General features: G+C 36.8%; 1 protein-coding gene across 1 annotated transcript in view; it reads right to left on the bottom strand.

Annotated features, from left to right (window-relative positions):
• Positions 1–23,540, bottom strand: part of TINAG (tubulointerstitial nephritis antigen) — a gene marked incomplete at both ends in the record, with an annotated part of 93,923 nt that overhangs the window by 28,561 nt on the left and 41,822 nt on the right. Inside the window, one exon of the mRNA XM_082664424.1 lies at positions 8,658–8,781. Within this exon, the coding sequence (XP_082520550.1) occupies positions 8,658–8,781 (124 nt within the window). The remainder of the gene's footprint in view (positions 1–8,657; positions 8,782–23,540) is intronic.

Here is a 23,540-nt window from a genome sequence, read left to right as displayed (position 1 = left end):
ATATATAAATATATCAATTCTTTTTTTACGTTATTCAAACCAAATTTAATAAGTAGAAAAACCATAATGTGAAACTTATTCTTTTTTGTTTAGCATTCTTTCACTACAATACATGAAGAACAAAGGCAAACAAGAGAAATCAAAAACCTACAAGCAAACAAAATCAGAGAATATTTATGAAAAAAAGTACAATATTCACAGTTGTAAGTGATTTTCCTGATTTTATGCTACTTACTAGTAACTATGAAGAGCTATGATTGATTTTGTATCAGTTTTTGACAAACTATGAGCCTGGAGTGGCCACTTATTTTTGTAAATAAAGTTTTACTGGGACTTGGTCACATCTAATTCATTTATTTATTATCTGTGGCTTCTCTGGAGTTCTAATGACAGAGTTTATTTGCAGCAGGAATTTATGCCTTGCCAAGCCTAAAATATTTTTAAAAATTTTTATTGGTGTATTGATTTACCTTGTTGTGTTAGTTTCAGGTGAACAGCAAAGTGAATCAATTATACATATACATATATCCACTCTTCTTTTTTTTTTTAGATTCTTTTCCCACATAGGCCATTACAGAGAATGCTGTACATATACAGCAGGTTCTTATTAGTTACCTATTTTATATATGGTAGTGTTTATATGTCAGTCCCAATCTCCCAATTTATCCCTCCCTCCCATCCCCTGGTAACCATAAGTTTGTTTTCTGCATTCGTAACTCTACTTCCATTTTGTAAATAAGTTCATTTGTACCCTTTTTATAGATTTCACATATAAGCGATATCATATGATATTTGTCTGTGTCTGACTTACTTCACTCAGTATGGCAATCTCTAGGTTCATTTGTTGCTGCAGATGGCATTATTTTGTTCTTTTTTATGGCTAATATTCCTTTGTATATACGTACCACATCATCTTTACCCATTCCTCTGTTGATGGCCACTTATATATATTCTTTTTTTAATTCTCTTCCATCATAGGTTATTACAAGACAAAGCATTATTTTTATAGTCTCTGGGGGCAACTATCTTTAAATGGATAGATAGATAGATGATAGATACATAGATACATAGATACATAGGTGATAGATAGACCGGTATCAAACATTTAGGATCTAAAAGCAGACAATGAATACTACAAGGTAATTAGGCACTAAGTAATATAAAATTATGACTTAGTCACTCTCTACCACTGTATTCATAATCTGTAAAATATTACCTCATTATTACATGATTACTTTTCTCTCATAAACAATAAAAAGATTAAAAATCTAAAAGGTAAGAAAAATAAGTTAGACAATCATAAAAATCACAGCGATTAGAATCACCATGGTCTCTAGTCCAATGATTTTTCTATTTTCTTTGAATCCATCAACGCTCTCTTCTCAGCAGGTTTATTAAGCTTTCACCATCTCAGCAACACTTAGGTCAATACTCATACCCTAAACCCCTTGTTTTTCTGACTCCTCATTGCACCCATCTGGAAAACTGTCTGTCTTGTATGAACTCAACTACCCACTTCTCTTTGCATCCACCCAAGTGGCTGACTACAACTGCAGAAAGCACATACAAGAGGGCAGAATGGTGCCATTAGCAACACGAGGCAATTCCTGTAGGTAGGTTCCTGGGGCAACTCCCTCACCTAAACATCCAGAGGACGATTGCAAACCACCTCTATTCTCAAATTTCTGATCATGTATCCTCCCACCACCTCTTCCCTCTACAGATAACCTTGCCTCCTGCTTCCTGGAGATTAAAAAAAAGAAGAAATATGATAGGAATTTTCCTCAACCTACCACTACGTTAAATGCTAGAAGTTTCATTTAACCTCTTCTCTTCCTTCTCTCCTGATAAAATAGACTTGTAACTCAGTCTTTCTCTAAGACCAATGTCTTCACAGACTGGATCCCAACCTTACAGTTTCCCAGTTTTCTCGAAATCTTACACTAGCCACTTTTGGGATGAATTGGGAGATTGGGATTGACATATATACACTAATATGTATAAAATAGATAACTAATAAGAACCTGCTGTATAAAAAAATAGATAAATAAAATTTAAAAATAAATAAATTAAAATTTAAAAAAACCTCACTGGCCTCTCCTTCTTTTTGTAGACTCATCATTTTCTAGCCAGTCATGAAATACTGGATTTTCCCATGGCTTAACCTCAATCAGTCTTTTTTTTTTTTTTCTTATTCTGTTCAGTACCATCCATCTTCAACCCTTGTCTCTACTATGATCTTGAGATCAATATATCTACCTGTCTTCTCTGACATCTATCAGCATTCTTATGTCTCAAAGACATCTTGAAATTACCAGACCCAGTAGTGACTGCCTTCCCCACTTTGTTGTCCACCATGATTCCAAATCCATATCCCTTCTTCCAGCTTTTCTCTTTAAATATTTCTTGATCCACCCATATCTCCCCAACTCTTTCACTATCTTACGAGGTCCAGGCTGTTGTCTTCTACTAGAATTACCACCATTTCCCTTTTATATCACATTCTTTATAGTTAAAGCAATCTTTTAAAAAATAAAAAGAAAGATCATGGCACTTTCCTATTTAAATCTCTTCAGTGACTTCCCTTTGCTCTTAAGATCCTTAATGAAATAACATCCTTGACTAAATTCTGTAAACTGGTCTACAAGTCCTTGCCTTCCAAGATTCAGCAAACACAGCATTCTTTGCATTCATATAGTGTTTTGTATCCTTCTGACCACAGGGCCTTTACACAAGCTGCTCTGTTTGCCTGCTGCTAAACAACCTATAAATCTTAGCTCATACTTTTCTTCCTCAAGGACATTTGCTGGATCCTCAGGTCTAGATCAAGTACTTTTTTCTTTTATTTATTATTTATATTTTTATGGTTGCACCAGGTCTTAGTTGCATTAGGCAGGCTCCTTAGTTGCGGCACGTGGGCTCCTTGGTTGTGGCATGTGAACTCAGTTGCAGCATGCATGTGGGATCTAGTTTCCTGACCAGGGATCAAACCTGGGCCTCCTGCATTGGGAGTGCATAGTCTTACCCACTGTGCCACCCGAGAAGTCCCTAGATCAAGTACTAAACATCCTCTTACCACTTTCTTCCCTGCCTTTATGAAATGTGGCATAACTTTACATTTTTGTGTGTTTTGGGTTAATATCTAGTTGCACTGTGACAGCAAGGACTTTTTTTTTTTCTCATCATGCCTACTACTCAGCACAGCACCGGGAACAACATGGGTTTTCTTTGAATTTTTGTTGAATATATAGAAAAGAGAAATATATAATTCATTCTATCTGTGCCCAATTTTAAGTCACATTATGGGTTTGCATCACAGTTTACAGAAATCTCTGACTTGAATTCTTAATGATTTACTCAAACCAAATAAATACCTTCACAGTCATTTATTGGAAACATGCCCAGTTTCTATCACTTTGCAACATTTTAAATTTATTTTAGGGTGTTCGGTTTAATTTTAAAAACTGCAATTCTCATTCACAATCTACTTGAAAACATTTTTGTTATTCTTTCCTCTGTTCTTCTCAGACTGTTTTCATGTTTACTTTCCTTTTGGCCTCCATTTCCCAGTTGTTTGTCTTCTCTCTCTCTGAGTCACTACTCAATATTTATGCATTAAAAATTTGATATTGTTGACACCAGACACACACACCCAAACTTTAGCACCAAAACTCTGGCCTTTTATAAAATACTATTGTATTTGCCTAACAGCTATATATCAATTTGTAGAATATAAATTTGATGAAGACCAGGATCTGTGTCTATTTTGTTTCCTGATGTATCCCTACTTCTAAAACCACATCTGAAAGATAGAGGTACTCAATAAATGTTTGCTGAATAAATAAACTTTCACATAAAACATTATTGAATGATGCCAAAAATATGTCCTAAAATGATTTTATTGTTCTCTCCTGTAAAGATAGACTCAATCCTCAATAAAATTCTGTCATACAAGCAGGACTGACAGTGACTTATCCCCATTATTTCCCTTAATTTTCTAAAATGTCTGACTGCTAGTATTTTTTTTTTTCATTTGTCATAGTGGTAATTCCTGGAATCATATACAAAAGTAAATGGCTTTAATGCACTGCTTTATAAACTTCCGAGTGAGGGTTTCAAGAAAGCTCAGAACCTTTGGTGGACAGGGACACAAGATGAACTGCAATGTATAAAGAGATGTGGAATAGAACCATAACATAAAGAACATTGGCCACGATGAAAATCTTATATATCATATTTTTTTATTATATGACACTCTTTTTTCCCCACATTTTAGCATCTCAAAAATTGAAATCAATCTAACAATCTATGGAGTTGTTTAGTATAATTGGTAATATTTTATTCTTATTATTGGTATATAAAATAATGCCATGTTTCAAAACATCTGGAGTTTTTAATTCAATTAAATGCTTTTATGACTTCAGTATCCATAACAGGGTTAGACAGAGGTTATGGAAAGAGAAGAGAGAGGAGTGAACTAAAATTATGAGGAACAAAGAAAGGCATTACAAATGTATACCTACCTATCACTATTCTGTGTTTTATATATGTAAAACCCTATATGCATGGAAATATATGCCAGAAGCAGTTGTGAATGTCTCTACCTTATTCCCTAAACTCCTTAAGAGCAGGACTATGTATTAATCCTTCTTGTATTCCCCAGTGATGAGCATTCAATAGAAGTTTAAATTTATTTGTTCAAGTAAGTTAAATCTAATAACTTTGTCTTTAACAGAATGGACAGCAAATAGAATTTGTTGCGATAAATTTGTAAAGTACTTCTATGAAGTACATTAAACTCTCTGATAAGGAACATTAACTTACTTGGGCTATTTGATTCCTCTCTAATTCACTGATGCATTCACTTTCTAAATACAGTAATTACCAAATCAGGAATTACTAATAGAGAAATGAATTAAAATCTACTGCTCCAGGGCATTTAACAATGCCTAGGGGACCTAAAATATTTCTGAAAAATAAACAAATTCTCCAGAAGTTGCTTGCCTACTAGCAGAATTAACCTTGTTAATTGTCACACATGTGAGGTAAATTTATAAATGTCTCAATCTTCTAGGAGTTTATAAAAGTGAACACATTACTGCAACTGACACACTGTACACGGAAAATATACAAACACTGCAGAGTGATTAAATAGAAACACATTCATAATTTGTTCAACCTCAACATGAATAAATTTAGAAGTAGAATGAAGAAAACATGACCAGCATGTTTAAATACATGATAGAGATGATAAAGGATCAGTTCTGATAAATCAAGGAAGGCACCACATCAATGTTGCCATTTCCAGAGTTCTCTGAATGATAGGAAAAATTATTTCAATTTCCAAGTGTGTGGGAAAATTTTTTTCCAAATCACGGATATTACTAGAGAAAACAAAAATTGATAATGAAACATACATAGGAAGGAGGGGTTTAGAAGAAATATGACTTTCAAACTGAAGGAAAACAGAACTCAGGTGGCACTGAATTCCCAGTTCCAGTGGCAGTATAAAGGCATTCTTATTCCATTTGCCTTCCTGAAAAGTCACTGAACAGCTAAGAAGGGGAAAACAAAATAAAACGAAACAAGTTTTAAAACCTCAGTAGTACCTTCCTTCTATCTTTAGTAAACCAGGCAAACAGCCACAATCCACCCCCCCAAAAACAATAAACAACTTTGAGGAATAATGGAAAAAAACACATTTTGTTCTGTATCAAAGCAAAAGTAGATTCTGAGAACAAGACTCACCGCAACACTCTCCCTCCCCCTCTAGACCTGAATAGGAATTTTTTCCCTTTAAAAGTATGTGGGACAATCCAGAACTACTCCCTCAAGCTGTTTATAGCAAGGGCCATGAGCAAGGCTAGGTGATCAGACTGTCAGTCCCTCCCCATCCTACCCTGGGGGGATCAGCTGAAGAAGAAGTCACACTGGGAGCCCACTGGGCTGCCCAAGTCCTGGCCAAGCCACCAGGGACAATGGTTGAAAGATGAAGGTGAAGCCAAAAGGAAAGGCAAAGGGTAGCACATGGCAGCAAAGACCGCTGGAGGGCATTTATTGTGAGTCCCACAAAGCTCTCTGGGCTGAGAAATAGGGGCAGAGTTGATCAGATGAGTGTGGGTCCAAGAATTACAAACCAATCGAAGCTGAGCAGCTACCTCATTGAAAGATGAGTATCAGGCTAGAACTAGTATAGAGTATGCTAAAAAAAAATTCATTATTTGAATAGAAAAAGCATGAGGTGTATGAAGGACCAGAATTGTATGCTTTGGCTACTTCAACCAATAAGATAGACGCCTGCTCTCACGGAGCTTCGTTCTAGTAAGGGAGACAGACAATACACAATCATCAAAAGCTAATTAAATTAGTATGTTGGAAAGTGATCATTGTTATGGAAACAATTTTAAATAGATCAGGTGAGGGGGATCAGAGGTGCTGAAGCAGAGGGCAGGTGGCAGTATTAAATAGGACAGTCAGGGATGTCATGCTGAGAAGATGAGATCTGTGCAAAGACTAGATGGAGACACAGACACTAAGGAATCAGATGTCTGATAAAGGATCAGTGTAGGCACAGGGAAAGACTCTGGGTGTGGGTGTCTGAAATATAATGGAGCAGGAGATCAGGAAGAACAAGGTACAGGTGAACAGAAATTGAGATCAGATCACTTTCTTACTTTCTATTGTAGGGTTCTGATCAAAGGAGTGATGAAATCTGATTAATGCTCTAAAAGAACACATTGATTTCTCTGTTGAGAATAGACTGTCCAGGGCAAACTTAAATGCAAAAGGAGCTGTTAGAAGCTTCTCCAATAACCCATGTACAAAATGATGGGTAATGGTGGTTCAGGCAAGGGTGGAGATAATTTAGATGGTGAAAAGTGGTTGGATTCTGGGTATAAGTTAAAAGAACCAACGGAGTTTCCAACATCTTAAGAGTGAGTGGCAAGGAGAATAAAGGATGATTCTAAGGTTTCCAGTGAGAGCACATGGAAGGATTGTATGGTCATCAGCTAAGAAGGAGACGGTAGATGCTGTGTAGTAAGTGTAAAGGGGGAGATCAGGGGTTCCGTTTTGGAAGCACTGAATGTGAGCCATCCATTAGGTACCCAGGTGGAGGTGTCCAGGAGGCCTTGGAATGGATGAGTCTGGAGGTCAGGATCAGGTCTGGGCTGGAGATATAAATTCAACCAGTGTCAGGGTTCGATGGGACTCAAAGCCAGGATGAGCTCAGAGACCGATGACTTCACCAGGAAATAAGTGAGGGGAGAAGGGACTAAGACCTCAGTCTGGGGCTCTCCAACATGAAGTATGGAAGTATAGAAAAAGGAAAAAGAAGAGCAAAGAACCTTAAAATGTCACGGCAGTAAGGAAAATCCAGAAGGAGGGGACAGGTAGGTGTGTATTCTGACAGATGAATATAACAATGGGGACGTCGCTGAGAACCTTGACCCAGGTACTGTTGTGAAGAGGAGGAAGGAAGTAAAAAAAAGTGATTGGAGAGGTTTAAGAAAAAAATGGGCAGAGAAGAAGTGAAGAAAGTGAGTACAGACGAGTCTCGCTAAGAATTTACTGTATGGAAAGAACATAAAAGGAATGTAGAGGAAGTGAAGATGAGAGAAAATTTTTTTGTTGTTTTGTTTGTCTTTCATAATATCTGAGAAATAATGGCACATTTGTATGGTGGGAAAAATAAAATTGATTACAGAGAAGAAAATGGGAAAATTGCCTCTGAATATTCTTGTATATGGAGAGAGGTTGAGGTCTACACTATAGCAAGAGGGGTTTAGATAGGATCAGAGAAGGTTCAACTCTGTGAAAAGTGGGAAGAAAGGGAGGAGTACTTATGGGAAGAGCGTGTGATGCTGGGAACTGTTTCCTGATTGCTTGAATTTCTTTGGTGAAATACAATGCATGGTAAGAGCACAAGGTCACATTATTGGTGATTCAAGATAAAAGGAAAAATTTTGAGATCATCACCTGAAGAGTGGGACAGTAAGCATTTCATCTGAAGTGGAATGAGACATGAGAAAGCTTGGAGACTGGGCAGAGTCAGAATGAAATTGAAAAAGTGGTCCCCAAGGACCACACTCTCTGAGTAAGGTCTATTTGTGAGATGACTTACTCTTGAAATGCAACCAAATTTTGAACCTCTTTCTTGCTCTTGCAGAGCTGAATGTATTTGACCTACAAATTTGATAAATTTCATTTCTACAATTCTCACATAAATATAAAAAGTAATCTTACATTGAATGAAAGGTGGTTCTATCCTCTCTTCTTGCTTAATCTCTACCATTTGTTATTCCATCCAAAACCTTCTCCCCAAACCCTGATACACCGTGGTTTTGTACCCTTTCCTCGATTATTCCATATGCAGAATCTATTCCAGTAATCGATGTCCCTTATCCATAGAACAGATTCTTAGGATGGATTCCCAAGTAAGTGAGAGACAGAATTACCTTTCCCAGAATATTGAGTTACTTTTCCACCAGACTTTAAAATACTGACTAAACTAATGTCAATCCTTTTATAATTTTCAATTTGTATGAGAATCTCTCATACCAAGAGGAATTCCAGAACGTAAATGCACACTACATACTCTTATTTTCAGTTTTATTTTCCAAAAGCATTCAATGAAGATTTTTAAGAAAGTGACTTACCCAGTGAGTTTGACTGCATGTGTATGAAGCTTTTGATATTTTTCTGATTCTTCATTTGTGCTGGTAACATGTCTATATATCCCTTTCTTATAATTGAAGAAATCCTCATGGACTTGCATTATGGCTAAAATACAACACAACAGGATAAATGACACAGTTTTAAACCATTATCTTTAAATGCTTCCAGAAATTCTCACAGAATAGTCAATGAGAAAATTGCCAGGGGTAGAATCTAAGAAGGAATTTTGCAATTCAGCCTAATTTTCTTTCCTACTTAATTGGCTGCAATATTTTCTTGTTCTCTTATAAAAATAACTTTTAGCTACTTAGAATATTAGTTAAGGTCACATTATACTTTTAGAATGCCATCTATTTTTTTAATAGATCTTTATTGGGGTATAATTGCTTCACAATACCATGTTAGTTTCTGTTGCACAAAAAAGTGTATCAGCCTTATACATACACATGTCTCCATATGCCCTCCCTCTTGACCCTCCCTCCCATCCTCCCTATCCCACCCCTCTAAGTCATGACAAAGCACTGAGCTGATCTCCCTGTGCTATGCTGCTACTTCCCACCAGCCAACTATTTTATATTCGGTAGTGTATATATGTTGATGCTACTCTCACTTCACCCCAGCTTTGCCCTCCCACCCCATGTCATCAAGTCCATTCTCTATGTCTACCTCTTTGTCCCTGTCCTACAACTAAGTTCGTCAGTACCATTTTTTTTTTTTTTAGATTCCATATATATGCATTACCATACAGTATTTGTTTTTCTTTTTCTGACTGACTTCACTCTGTATGACAGACTCTAGGTCCATCCACCTCACTACAAATAACTCAATTTCATTTCTTTTTATGGCCGAATAATATTCCTTTGTATATATGTGCCACATCTTCTTCATCCATTCATCTGTTGATGGACATCTATGTTGGCTCCATGTCTTAGCCATTGTAAATAGTGCTGCAATGAACATTGTGGTGCATGTCTCCTTTTGAATTATGGTTTACTCAGGGTATATACCCAGCAGTGAGATTGCTGGTCATATGGTAGTTCTATTTTTACTTTTTTAAGGAACCCCCATACTGTTTACCATAGTGGTTGTATCAATTTACATTCCCACCAACAGTGTAGGAGGGTTCCCTTTTCACCACACTCATTCCAACACGTATTCTTTCTAGCTTTTTTGATAATGGCCATTCTGACTGGTGTGAGATGATACCTCATTGTAGTTTTGATTTGCATTTCTCTAATAATTAGTGATTAGTATCTTTTCATGTGCCTCATGGATATCTGTATGTCTTCCTTGGTGAAATGTCTATGTAAGTCTTCTGCCCACTTTTTAACTGGATTGTTTGGTTTTTTGATATTGAGCTCCATGAGCTGTTTGTATATTTTGGAGATTAATCCTTTGTCAGTTGTCTCATTTGCAAATATTTTCTCCCATTCTGAGGTTTGTCTTTTTGTCTTGTTTATGGTTTCCTTTGCTGTGCAAAAGCTTTTAAGTTTAATGAAGTTCCATTTGTTTATTTTTGTTTTTATTTCCGTTACTCTAGGAGGTGGGTCAAAAAAGATCTTGCTGTGGTTTATGTCAAAGAGTGTTTTTCCTGTTTTCCTCTAAAAGTTTTATAGTGTCCAGTCTTACATTTAAGTCTTACATCCATTTGGAGTTTATTTTTGTGTCTGGTGTTAGGTAGTGTTCTAATTTCATTCTTTTACATGTAGCTGTCCAGTTTTCCCAGCACCACTTATTGAAGAGGCTGTCTTTTCTCCATTGTATGTTCTTGCCTCCTTTGTCATAAATTAGGTGTCCGTATGTGCGTGGGCTTATCTCTGGGCAGTCTATCCTGTACCATTGATCTATATTTATGTTTTTGGGCCAGTACCATATTGTCTTGATTACTGTAGCTTTGTGGTATAGTTTGAAGTCAGAGAGCCTGATTCCTCCAGCTCCGTTTTTCTTTGTCAAGATGGCTTTGGCAATTTGAGGTCTTCTCTGTTTCCATACGAATTGTAAGATTTTTTGTTCTAATTCTGTGAAGAATGCCATCGGTAGTTTGATAGGGATTGCACTGAATCTGTAGATTGCTTTGGGTAGTATAGTCATTTTCACAATATTGATTCCTCCAATCCAAGAACATGGTATATTTCTCCATCTGTTTATGTCATCTTTGATTTCTTTCATCAATGTTTTATAGTTTTCTGAGTACAAGTCTTTTGCCTCCTTAGGCAGGTTTATTCCTAGGTATTTTATTCTTTCTGTTGCAATGGTAAATGGGAGTGTTTCCCTAATTTCTCTTTCTGATTTTTCATTGTTGGTGTGTAGGAATGGCAGAGATTTCTGTGCATTAATTTTGTATCCTGCAACCTTACCAAATTCATTGATTAGTTCTAGTAGTTTTCTGGGGGCATCTTTAGGATTTTCTCTGTATAGTATCATGTCGTCAGCAAATAGTGACAGTTTTACTTCCTCTTTTCCAATTTGTATTCCTTTTATTTCTTTTTCTTCTCTGATTGCCATGGCTAGGACTTCCAAAACTATGTTGAATAATAGTGGTGAGAGTAGACATCTTTGGCTTGTTCCTGATCCTAGTGGAAATACTTTCAATTTTTCACCATTGAGTATGATGCTTGCTGTGGGTTTGCCATATATGGCCTTTATTATGTTGAGGTAGGTTCCTTCTATGCTCATTTTCTAGAGAGTTTTTATCATAAATGGTATTGAATTTTGTCAAAAGATTTTCTGCATCTATTGAGATGATCATATGGTTTTTATTCCTTAATTTGTTAATGTGGTGTATCACATTGATTGACTTGTGTCTATTGAAGAATCCTTGCATCCTTGGGATAAATTCCACTTGATCATGGTGTATGATCCTTTTAATGTGCTGTTGGATTCTGTTTGCTAGTATTTTGTTGAGGATTTTTGCATCTATGTTCATCAGTGATATTGGTCTATAATTTTCTTTTTTGTGATATCTTCTTCTGGTTTTGGTGTCAGGGTGATGGTGGCTTCATTGAATGGATTTGGGAGTGTTTCTCCATCTGCAATTTTTTGGAAGAGTTTGAGAAGTGTCACTGTTAGCTCTTCTCTGAATGTTTGATAGAATTTGCCTGTGAAGCCATCTGGTCCTGGACTTTTGTTTGTTGGAAGATTTTTAATTATGGTTTCAATTTCATTACTTTTTATTGGTCTGTTTATATTTTCTAATTCTTCCTGGTTCAGTCTTGGAAAATTGTACCTTTCCAAGAACTTGTCCATTTCTCCATGGTTGTCTATTTTATTGGCATATAGTTCTTTATAGTAGTCTCTTATAATCCTTTGATTTCTACAGTGTCAGTAGTGATTTCTTATTTTTCATTTCTAATTTTATTGATTTGTATCCTCTCCCTTTTTTTCTTAATGAGTCTGGCTAAGGGTCTATCAATTTTGTTTTTCTTCTCAAAGAACGCACTTTTAGTTTTATTGATCTTTGCTATTGTTTTCTTTGTTTCTATTTCATTTATTTTTGCTCTGATCTCTATTCTTCCCTTCTGTTGACTTTGGATTTTCTTTGTTCTTCTCTCCCTAGTTGTTTTAAGTGTAGGGTTACATTTTTTATTTGTGATTTTTCTTGTTTCTTGAGGTGAGATTGAATTGCTATAAACTTCCCTCATAGAACTGCTTTTGCTGCATCCCATAGGTTTTGGGTCATCATGTTTTCATTGTCATTTGTTTCTATGTATTTTTTAAATTTCTTCTTTGATTTCTTCAGCGATCTCTTGGTTATTTAGTAGTGCACTATTTAGCCTCCAGGTATTTGCTTTTTTTACAGTTTTTTCCTGCAATTGATTTCCAATCTCATAAAGTTGTAGTCAGAAAAGATGCTTGATATGATTTCAATTTTCTTAAATTTTCTGAGGCTTGAGTTTTGACCCAAGATGTGATCCATCTTGGAGAATGTTCCACGTGCACTTGAGAAGAAAGTGTATTCTGACACTTTTGGGTGGAATGTTCTATAAATATCTATTAGTTCTATCTGGTCTATTGTGTCATTTAAAGCTTGTGTTTCCTTATTTATTTTCTGTTTGGATGATCTGTCCATTGGTGTAAGTGGGGTGTTAATGTCCCCTACTATTATTGTGTTACTGTCGATTTCTTCTTTCATGGTTGTTAGCATTTGCCTTATGTATTGGGGTGCTCCTATGTTGGGTGCATAAATATTTATAGTTGTTATATCTTCTTGGATTGATCCTTTGATCATTATGTAGTGTCCCTCCTTATCTCTTGTAACAGTCTTTATTTTAAAGTCTATTTTATCTGATATGAGTGTTGCTATTCCAGGTTTCTTTTGATTTCCATTTGCATGGAATATCTTTTTCCATCCCTTCACTTTCAGTCTGTATGTGTCCCTAGGTCTGCAGTGGGTCTCTTGTAGACAGCATATATATGAGTTTTGTTTTTGTATCCCTTCAGCCAGTCTGTGTCTTTTGGTTGGGGCATTTAATCCATTTACATTTAAGGTTATTATCAGTATGTATGTTACTATTACAATTTTCTTAATTGTTTGGGGTTTGTTTTTGTGGGTATTTTCCTTCTCTTGTGTTTCCTGCTTAGAGAAGTTTCTTTATCATTTGTTGTAAAGCTGGTTTGATGGTGCTGAATTCTCTTAGTTTTTGTTTGTCTGAAAAACTTTTGACTTCTTTATTGAATCTGAAGGAGACCCTTGCTGGGTAGAGTAATCTTGGTTGTAGATTTTTCTCTTTCATCACTTTAAGTATATCTTGCCACTCCCTTCTGGCCTGCAGAGTTTCCACTGAAAAATCAGCTGTTATCCTTATGGGGATTCCTTTGTACATTAATTTTTGTTTTTCCCTTGCCACTTTTAATATTTTTTCTTGGAATTTAATTTTTGCTAGTTTGATTAATGTGTGTCTTGCTGTGTTTTTCCTAGGGTTTATCCTTTATGTAACTCTGTGTGCTTCCTGGACTTGGGTGACTATTTCCTTTCCCATGTTAAGGAAGTTTTCCAGTATAATCTCTTCAAATATTTTCTCAGACCCTTTCTTTTTCTCTTCTTCTGGGACCCCTATAATTCAAATGTCAGTGCATTTAGTGTTGTCCCAGAGGTCTCTGAGCTTGTCTTCATTCTTTTTACTTTATTCTGCTCCTTGGCAGTTATTTCCACCATTTTGTCTTCCAGCTCACTTATTTGTTCTTCTGCTTCCATTATTCTGTTATTGATTCCTTCTGTTGTAGTTTTCATTTCAGTTATTGTGTTGTTCACATCTGTTTGTTTGTTCTTTAGTTCTTCTAGATCTTTGTTAAGCATTTCTTGTATTTTCTCAATCCATGCTTCCATTCTATTTCTGAGATTCTGGATTGTCTGTATTATCATTACTTTGAATTATTTTTCAGGTAGACTGCCTATTTCTCTTCATTTACTTGGTCTTATAGGTTTTTACCTTGCTCCTTCATCTGTGACATATTTTTTTGCCATCTAATTTTTTTTTTTTTTTTTTAATGAGTGTGATTGTGTTTCTGTCTTACTGGCTATTTGGTCTGAAGCTTCCAGCACTGGAGTTTCTAGGCTGTTGGGTAGAGCTGGGTCTTGGTGCTGAGATGAGGTACTCTGTGAGACCTCTCTCCAATGAATATTCCCTGGAGTTGGAGGTTCTCTGTTAGTCCAGTGGTTCAGACTCGGAGCTCCCACCACAGGAGCTTCTCCCCAACCACACAGTCATAAATCAAGATCCTGCAAGCTGTGTGGTGTGGCAAAAAAAAAAAAAAAAGCAAGAGAAATAACAAAGTAAAAAATAAAATTACAATCGGAAACAATAGATATGTTTGAAAAACTTTAAAATAAAAATATAGATGAATCAATAACTGGAAGTTACATCAGTACCACAATAAAAAAAAAGAGGAGGAGGGAATGGAAAAACAAAAACCGGTGGGGGGATAAAGGCCTTGGCTGTGGAGAGTGTGGCCTAAGCAAGGGTGAGGTTTGGGTATTGGGCGGGGCCAATGCTCAAGACCCACAGGGCTGGAAAAGGCCCTGGGAGATGTGGGGGGTGGGGCTTAGGTTCAAGGAACAAAAGGGGTGCAGGCATGCTACCCAGCCCAGTCTCAGGGAGAGGGAACCTGACCTGGGGGGCTAGCAGTCTTCCTGGGCTCGAGAGGGCAGGACAAATGCCCTCCTCTCCTCTCCTGCATCTCTGATCTGTGGTCTGGGAGGGCTCCTCCCGCCTGCCTGTCCTGATCTCCCCAGCCTCCCTCCTATGCCCCCAGGACCAATGCAGCTGGTGGGGGGAGGGTGAGGGAAGGGGGGTTTTGAGGGCAAGGGACTGGGCAGGGAGCTCAGCAGGCTCCCCATGCCTGAGTGGGCCAGGCAATTGCCCTCTTCTTCTCCTGCAGGGCCTCTCTCACCTGCCTCTCCGGATCTCCCCAGCCTCCCTCCTAAGCCCCCAGGACCCAAGAGGCCTGGATGGGGCTTTGGATGGGGGTGGGGGAAGCGGCTTCAGAACTCAGCAGGCTTCACTGCCCGAATGGACCAGGTGATCGCCCTCAGCTCCTCTCTCGCTCTTCCCAGAGAGTCCATCCCACCTGCTTCTCCTGATCTCCCTGGCCTCAGGGAGGCTGATCTTGTCTGGCCTCTATTTCTCCTCCACCTACGGTCCCCCTTATGTCCTACCGGTTCATTTTGGAATTCCTCCCATCTCCCTGGGGGTCAGAGTCCCTGACCGTGACCGGCAGACTAGTTGTGATGAGACACTAGTTGTGAGGAGACACTAACTCTGCATCTTCCCACACCACCACCTTGACTCCTCACCTCAGCATCATTATTTTTTCCTCTTGCACACATTTTATTTTATTTTTAATTTTTGAATTTTATTTTATTTATTTTTTTATATAGCAGGTTCTTATTAGTCATCAATTTTATACACATCAGTGTATACATCTCAATCCCAATCACCCAATTCATCACACACACCCCACCCTCCACCACTTTCTGCCTTGGTGTCCATACATTTGTTCTCTACATCTGTGTCTCAATTTCTGCCCTGCAAACCAGTTCATCTGTACAATTTTTCTAAGTTCCACATATATGCGTTAATATACGATATTTGTTTTTCTCTTTCTAACTTACTTCACTCTGTATGACAGTCTCTAGATCCATCCACGTCTCAACAAATGACCAAATTTCGTTCCTTTTTATGGCTGAGTAATATTCCATTCTATATATTTACAACATCTTCTTTATCCATTCATCTGTCAATGGGCATTTAGGTTGCTTTCATGACCTGGCTATTGTAAATAGTGCTGCAATGAACATTGGGGTGTATGTGTCTTTTTGAACTATAGTTTTCTCTGGGTGCTGGGTCATATGGTAATTCTATTTTAGTTTTTTAAGGAACCTCCATACTGTTCTCCATAGTGGATGTATCAATTTACATTCCCACCAACAGTGCAAGAGGGTTCCCTTTGCTCCACACCCTCTCCAGCATTTGTTGTTTGTAGGTTTTCCAATGATGCCTTTTCTAACCAGTGTGAGGTGATACCTCATTGTAATTTTGATTTGCATTTCTCTAATAATTAGTGATGTTGAGCAGCTTTTCATGTGCTTCTTGGCCATCTGTATGTCTTCTTTGGAGAAAATGTCTATTTAGGTCTTCTGCCCATTTTTGGATTAGGTTGTTTGTTTTTTAATATTGAGCTGCATGTGCTGTTTTTATATTTTGGATATTAATCCTTTGTCCATTGATTCGTTTGCAAATATTATCGCCCATTCTGAGGGTTGTCTTTTGGTCTTGTTTATGTTTTCCTTTGCTGTGCAAAAGCTTTTAAGTTTCATTAGGTCTCATTTGTTTATTTTTGGTTTTATTTCCATTACTCTGGGAGGTGGATCAAAAATATCTTGCTGTGATTTATGTCAAAGAGTGTTCTTCCTATGCTTTCCTCTAAGAGTTTTATAGTGTCTGGCCTTACATTTAGGGCTTTAATCCATTTCAAGTTTATTTTTGTGTATGGTGTTAAGGAGTATTCTAACTTCATTCTTTTACATCTAGCTGTCCAGTTTTCCCAGCACCACTTATTGAAGAGACTGTCTTTTCTCCATTGTATATCCTTGCCTCCTTTGTAATAGATTAGTTGACTTTGGTGCATGGGTTTATCTCTGGGCTTTCAATCCTGTTCCATTGATCTATATTCTGTTTTTGTGCCAGTACCATATTGTCTTGATTAATGTAGCTTTGTACTATAGTTTGAAGTCAGGGAGTCTGATTCCTTTAGCTCTGCTTTTTTTCCCTCAAGACTGCATTGGCTATTTGGGGTCTTTTTTTCTCCATACAAATTTTAAATTTTCTGTTCAAGTTCTGTAAAAAATGCCTTTGGTAATTTGATAGGGATTGCATTGAATCTGTAGATTGCTTTGAGTAGTATAGTCATTTTCACAATATTCATTCTTCCAAACCACGAATATCGTATATCTCTCCATCTGCTGGTATCAACTTTAAATTCTTTAGGCAGTGTCTTATAGTTTTCTGCATACAGGTATTTTGTCTCCCTAGGTGGTTTATTCCTACGTATTTTATTCTTTTGTTGCAATGGTAAATGGGAGTGTTTCCTTAATTTCTCTTTCACATTTTTCATCATTAGTATATAGGAATGCAAGAGATTTCTGTGCATTAATTTTGTATCCTGCAACTACCAAATTCATTGATTAGCTCTAGTAGTTTTCTGTGGCATCTTTAGGATTCTCTATGTATACTACCATGTCATCTGCAAACAGTGACACTTTACTTCTTCTTTTCCAATTTGTATTCCTTTCATTTCTTTTTCTTCTCTGATTGCCATGGCTAGGACTTCCAAAACTATGTTGAATAATAATGGTGAGAGTAGACATCCTTGTCTTGTTCCTAATCTTAGAGGAAATGCTTTCAATTTTTCACCATCGAGTATGATGCTCGCTGTGGGTTTGCCATATATGGCTTTTATTATGTTGAGGTAGGTTTCCTCTATGCCCACTTTCTAGAGAGTTTTTATCATAAATGTTGCTGAACTTTGTCAAAAGCTTTTTATGCATCTACTGAGATGATTATATGGTTTTTATTCTTCAATTGGTTAATATGCATATCACATTGATTGATTTGCGTATATTGAAGAATCCTTGCATCCCTGGGATAAATCCCACTTGACCATGGTGTATGATCCTTTTAATATGTGGTTGGATTCTGTTTGCAAGTATTTTGTTGAGGATTTATGCATCTATATTCATAAGTGACATTGGTCTGTAATTTTCTTTTTTTATAGTATCTTTGTCTGGTTTTGGTATCAGGGTGATAGCGGCCTCATAGAATAAGTTTGAGAGTGTTCCTTCCTCTGGAATTTTTTGGAAGAGTTTGAGGAGGATGGGTGTTAGCTCTTCTCTAAGTGTTTGACAGAATTCACCTTTGCAGCCATCTGGTCCTGGACTTTTGTTGGTTGGAAGATTTTTAATCATAGTTTCAATTTCATTACTTGTGATTGATCTGTTCATACTTTCTATTTCTTCCTGGTTCAGTCTTGGAAGGTTATACCTTTCTAGAATTTGTCCATTTCTTCCTGGTTGTCCATTTTATTGGCGTAGAGTTGCTTGTAGTAGTCTCTTAGAATGCTCTGTATTTCTGCAGTGTCTGTTGTAACTTCTCCTTTTTCATTTCCAGTTTTATTGATTTGAATCCTCTCTCTCTTTTTCTTGGTGAGTCTGGCTAAAGGTTTATCAATTTTGTTTACCTTGTCAAAGAACAAGCTTTTAGTTTTATTGATTTTTGTTTTTGTTTTCTTTGTTTCTATTTCATTTATTTCTGCTCTGATCTTTATGATTTCTTTCCTTCTGCTAACTTTGCACTTTGTTTATTCTTCTTTCTCTAGTTCCTTTGGGTGTAACGTTAGATTGTTTATTTGAGATTTTTCTTGTTTCTTGAGACAGGTTTGTATAGCTATAACTTCCCTTTTAGAACTGCTTTTGCTGCATCCCTAACGTTTTGGATCATCGTGTTTCCATTGTCATTTGTGTCTAGGTATTTTTCAATTTCCTCTTTGATTTCCTCAGTGATCTTTTGGTTATTTAGTAACATATTGTTTAGCCTCCATGTGTTTGTGTTTTTTACATTTGTTTTCCCTGTCATTGATTTCTAATCTCATAGCATTGTGGTCATAAAAGATGCTTGATATGATTTCAATTTTCTTAAATTTACTAAGGCTTGATTTATGACCCAAGATGTGGTCTATCTTGGAGAATGTTCCGTACGTACTTGAGAAGAAAGTGTAACCTGCTGTTTTTGGATTGAATGTCCTATAAATATGAATTAAATCCACCTGGTTTATTGTGTCATTTAAAACTTGTGTTTCCTTATGAATTTTCCATTTGGATGATCTGTCCATTGGTGTAAGTGAGGTGTTAAAGCCCCCAACTGTTATTGTGTTACTGTCAATTTCCTCTTTTATATCTGTTAGCAGTTGCCTTATTTATTGAGGTGCTCCTATGTTGCGTGCATATATATTTATAATTTTTATATCTTCTTCTTGGATTGATCCCTTGATCATTATGTAGTGTCCTTCCTTGTCCCTTGTAATATTCTTTATTTTAAAGTCTATTTTATCTGAGTATTGTTACTACAGCTTTCTTTTGACTTCCATTTGCAGGGAATATATTTTTCCATCCCCTCACTTTCAGTCTGTATGTGTCCCTAAGTCTGAAGTGGGTCTCTTGTAGATAGCATATATATGGGTCTTGTTTTTGTATCCATTCAGCAAGCTTGTGTCTTTTGGATGGAGCATTTAACCCTTTCACGTTTAAGGTAATTATCAATATGTATGTTCCTATTACCATTTTCTTAATTGTTTTCGGTTTTTTTTGTAGGTCCTTTTCTTCTGTTGTGTTTCCCACTTAGAGAAGTTCCTTTAGCATTTGTTGTAGAGCTGGTTTGATGGTGCTGAATTGTCTTAGCTTTTCTTGTCTGTAAAGTTTTTGATTTCTCCACTGAATCTGAATGAGATCCTTGCCAGGTAGAGTAATCGTGTTTGTAAGTTCTTCCCTTTCATCACTTTACGTATGTCATGCCACTCCCTTCTGACTTGAAGAGTTTCTGCAGAGAAATCAGCTGCTAACCGTATGGGAATTCCCTTGTATGTTATTTGTCGTTTTTCCCTTCCTGCTTTCAATAATTTTTCTTTGTCTTTAAGTTTTGCTAATTTGATTATTATGTGTCTTGGCGTGTTTCTCCTTGAGTTTATCCTGCATGGGACTCTCTGCACTTCCCAGACTTGGATGGCTCTTTTCTTTCCCATGTTAGGGAAATTTTAAACTATAATCTCTTCAAATATTTTCTTGGGAGCTTTCTCTCTCTATTCTCTTTCTGGGACCCTTATAATGCTAATGTTGTTGCGTTTAATGTTGTCCCAGAGGTCTCTTAGGCTGTCTTCATTTCTTTTCATTCTTTTTTCTTTATTTTGTTCCACAGCAGTGAATTCCACCATTCTGTCTTCCAGGTCACTTATCCATTCTTCTGCCTCAGTTATTCTTCTATTGATTCTTTCTAGTGTATTTTTCATTTCAGTTATTGTATTGTTCATTTCTGTTTGTTTGCTCTTTATTCTTCTAGATCTTTGTTTAACATTTCTTGCATCTTCTCCATCTTTGCCTCCATTCTTTTTCTGAGGTCCTGGATCATCTTCACTATCATTATTCAGAATTCTTTTTCTGGAAGATTGCTTATCTCCACTTCATTTAGTTGTTTTTATGGGGTTTTATCTTGTTCCTTCATCTGGTACATAGCCCTCTGCCTTTACATCTTGTCTATCTTTATGTGAATGTGGTTTTTGCTCCACAGGCTGCAGGATTGTAGTTCTTCTTGCTTCTGCTGTCTGCCCTCTGTTGGATGAGGCTATCTAAGAGTCTTGTGTATGTTTCCTGATAGGAAGGACTGGTGGTGGGTAGAGCTGGCTGTTTCTCTGTTGGGCAGAGTTTAGTAAAACCTTAATCCACTTGACTGCTCATGGGTGGGGCTGGTTTCCCTCCCTGTTGTTTGTTTGGCTCGAGGCAACCCAATACTGGAGCCTACCCAGGCTCTTTTGTGGGGTTAATGGCAGACTCTGTGAGGGCTTATGCCAAGGAGTACTTCCAAGACTTCTGCTGCTATTGTCCTTGCACTCACGGTGAGACAGAGCCACCCCCACTTCTGCAGGAGACCCTCCAACACTAGCAGGTAGTTCTGGTTCAGTCTCCCCTGGGGTCACTGCTCCTTTCCTTGGGTTCCAATGCACACACTACTTTATGTGTGTCCTCCAAGAGTAGAGTCTCTGTTTCCCCCAGGTCCTGTCGAAGACCTGCAGTCAAATCCCACTAGCCCTCAAAGTCTGATTCTCTAGGAATTCCTCCTCTCATTTCTGGAACCCCAGGTTGGGAAGCTTGACATGGGGCTCAGAACCTTCACTCCAGTGGGTGCACTTCTGTAGTATAAGTGTTCTCCACTTTGTGAGTCACCCACCCAGCAGTTATGGGATTTGCTTTTATTGTGATTGTGCCCCTCCTACCATCTCATTGTGTCTTTTTCTTTGTCTTTGGATGTGAGGTATCTTTTTTGGTGAGTTCCAGTGTCTTCCTGTTGATGATTGTTCAGCAGTTAGTTGTGATTCTGGTGTTCTCGCAAGAGGGAGTGAGAGCATGTCCTTCTACTCTGCCATCTTGAACCACCCGCCATCTATTTTTAATTGACAGAAGCACAATTACCAGGAACTGAGACCTTGCAAGAAGCCCACTACCCTTGACTGATGATCACTATTTCTTGGGCTTCTTGGGCTTCTCCACAAGTCTCTTTAAATTCCAATTAAGTAGCAGCAAAGTGTGAACCTAGCAAACAGGGTGTAAAATAATTGTCCTTCATCCTTGGAAGTCAATACAAAACTTTCCTTGGTGAGTTTGAATAAAAAGCAAACCCTTGGCAAAAGAATACTCTGACAAGATTGCATCCCTGCAGCTCTGAAGAACTAAGCCAATAGTGTATTGTTTAGAAAGAAAGAGCTTATACTTCATAAAACTCTCCTTCCTTCCCTCACCTAGATTATTTCTTTTCTGTATTGTGTGCTGTTTTATTGAAGGGCTTGGGCAATTCAGGGTGAACACTTTAAACTTCTCCTTTTGAAGACTTGAATTGAAAATATTTTTACTTGGGCTAGTTAAGCATACCTTGACAACTGTGCACAATGCTTGTCTTAGTTTGATGTACATTTTGAATAAAATAAGAAAAATTTTGATAGATACTAAAATGAAGCTTCTCTTCCAAAGTCAAATATTACTTTTGATTCCACTTTTTATTTCATTTATTAATGTTTCATGCCTTTTCTGTTGCTGTCTAAATATTCTCAAAAGAGGTTAAATCTTCTTTATTTACTTTAAAACACCTTTCCATAGGATTTCAAGAATTTATATAACTGTACGCTATGCAGATCTTTTCTTTTCTTCTCTTTCCAGTACATAAACTTATTTTTAATTCTATAGATTTCAGAAGAATGCACATGGTATTATTTATTCAGAATTCTATTGCCTTTTACATTCTTTTGTACCAAGCAGGAGAAAGTCCTGTACATTAGCCCAGGCAACAATATGTAGACAACCATGTTGCATTGACAGCAAGATGAGGCAACCAGCATTTATAAAAGTGTGAAATATTGCTATTGGTTTTCTCTTCCATAGAATCATTGACTCCATTAGCTTTTCTCAATTCTAAGCACTGTGAATAAAATATACTCTTCAATGTGGAAAAATACCACTGTAAACAAAAGAAACATGAGTGAGGCACCATGACAATTAACTTGAAGACGGATCCTTCCTTGAGTTTCTGACACCAAAATAGACTTGATGAACTTGATCAACATATAAGTACATAAACTACTGTAGTGCAATTATACTTCTGGAGAATAGCAGCAAACTTATTACACAGAATTATGACACACCTGAGGGTAGGACGGTGAGCTCTATCTCATGATCCTGGTTCAGGCTGGCAGGAGGAACGTTCTCAGCAAACATTTGTTACATAGATGTTGAATAATCTGAATTTCAACATTATTATTTACAAATTTTATTTCTTTATTTTTGATTCATTACGTAAAATTCATGACCACTTATATATTTGACCATACAATAAACCTAAGGTGTTCTCAATTTTAAATCATTATGATGCAAGTTTCTTTTGACTGATTAAAAGAAAGAGAGAGAGAGAAACTTGAAACAGTAATATAACTATTGTAGATTCAGAGAGGTTTAAATAACTTGACCAAAGTCATTTAAGTTGCAAATGTCAAAACTGGAATTTCAAATTCAGCCTTGACTTCAAATGCCTGTGTTCCTTCAAATTTGTCACATAAACTCCACTTAACAAAGCATATATTTAAATTACATATGAATTCCCCTGTTATTTTACCAGCCTTCAAAAATTACACAACTGTAAGGAGGAAAAAAATTTCTCTTTATTTGTAGATGTTTTCAATTTAATTTTGTTATGTTTAACCAAGTTCTTTAATTTATTTATCAATTCCACTGCATTGATACTATATTATGGGCCTTTCAGTATTCACACCCTGAATTTCTATTTTAGGCCTCACTGGTTTTGTTTTTCCAAGAATTTCAATGCAGTGTTTAGCATAGAAAATATACACTGTGAACCTATTTTTATTCATGCCATTGGTGCAAAATCAAATCAAATAGGTAAGCAGAGGAACTATGTATCAGAAATAATATCTTCATATCAAAATCAATGGACAGAAAGTCAGTATATTATTTCCTTACTTACTGTTAGTTTACCATACATAACACATTTACAAAATTGATCAAAATGGAATGCATGTTATAAAACACAAAAATT

The sequence above is a fragment of the Grampus griseus genome (genome assembly GCF_964374135.1).
Source record: "Grampus griseus genome assembly, chromosome: 10".
NCBI lineage: Eukaryota > Metazoa > Chordata > Mammalia > Artiodactyla > Delphinidae > Grampus > Grampus griseus.
The sequence above is the reverse complement of the archived record's forward strand: the minus strand, read 5'-3'. Positions and strand labels throughout refer to the sequence as shown.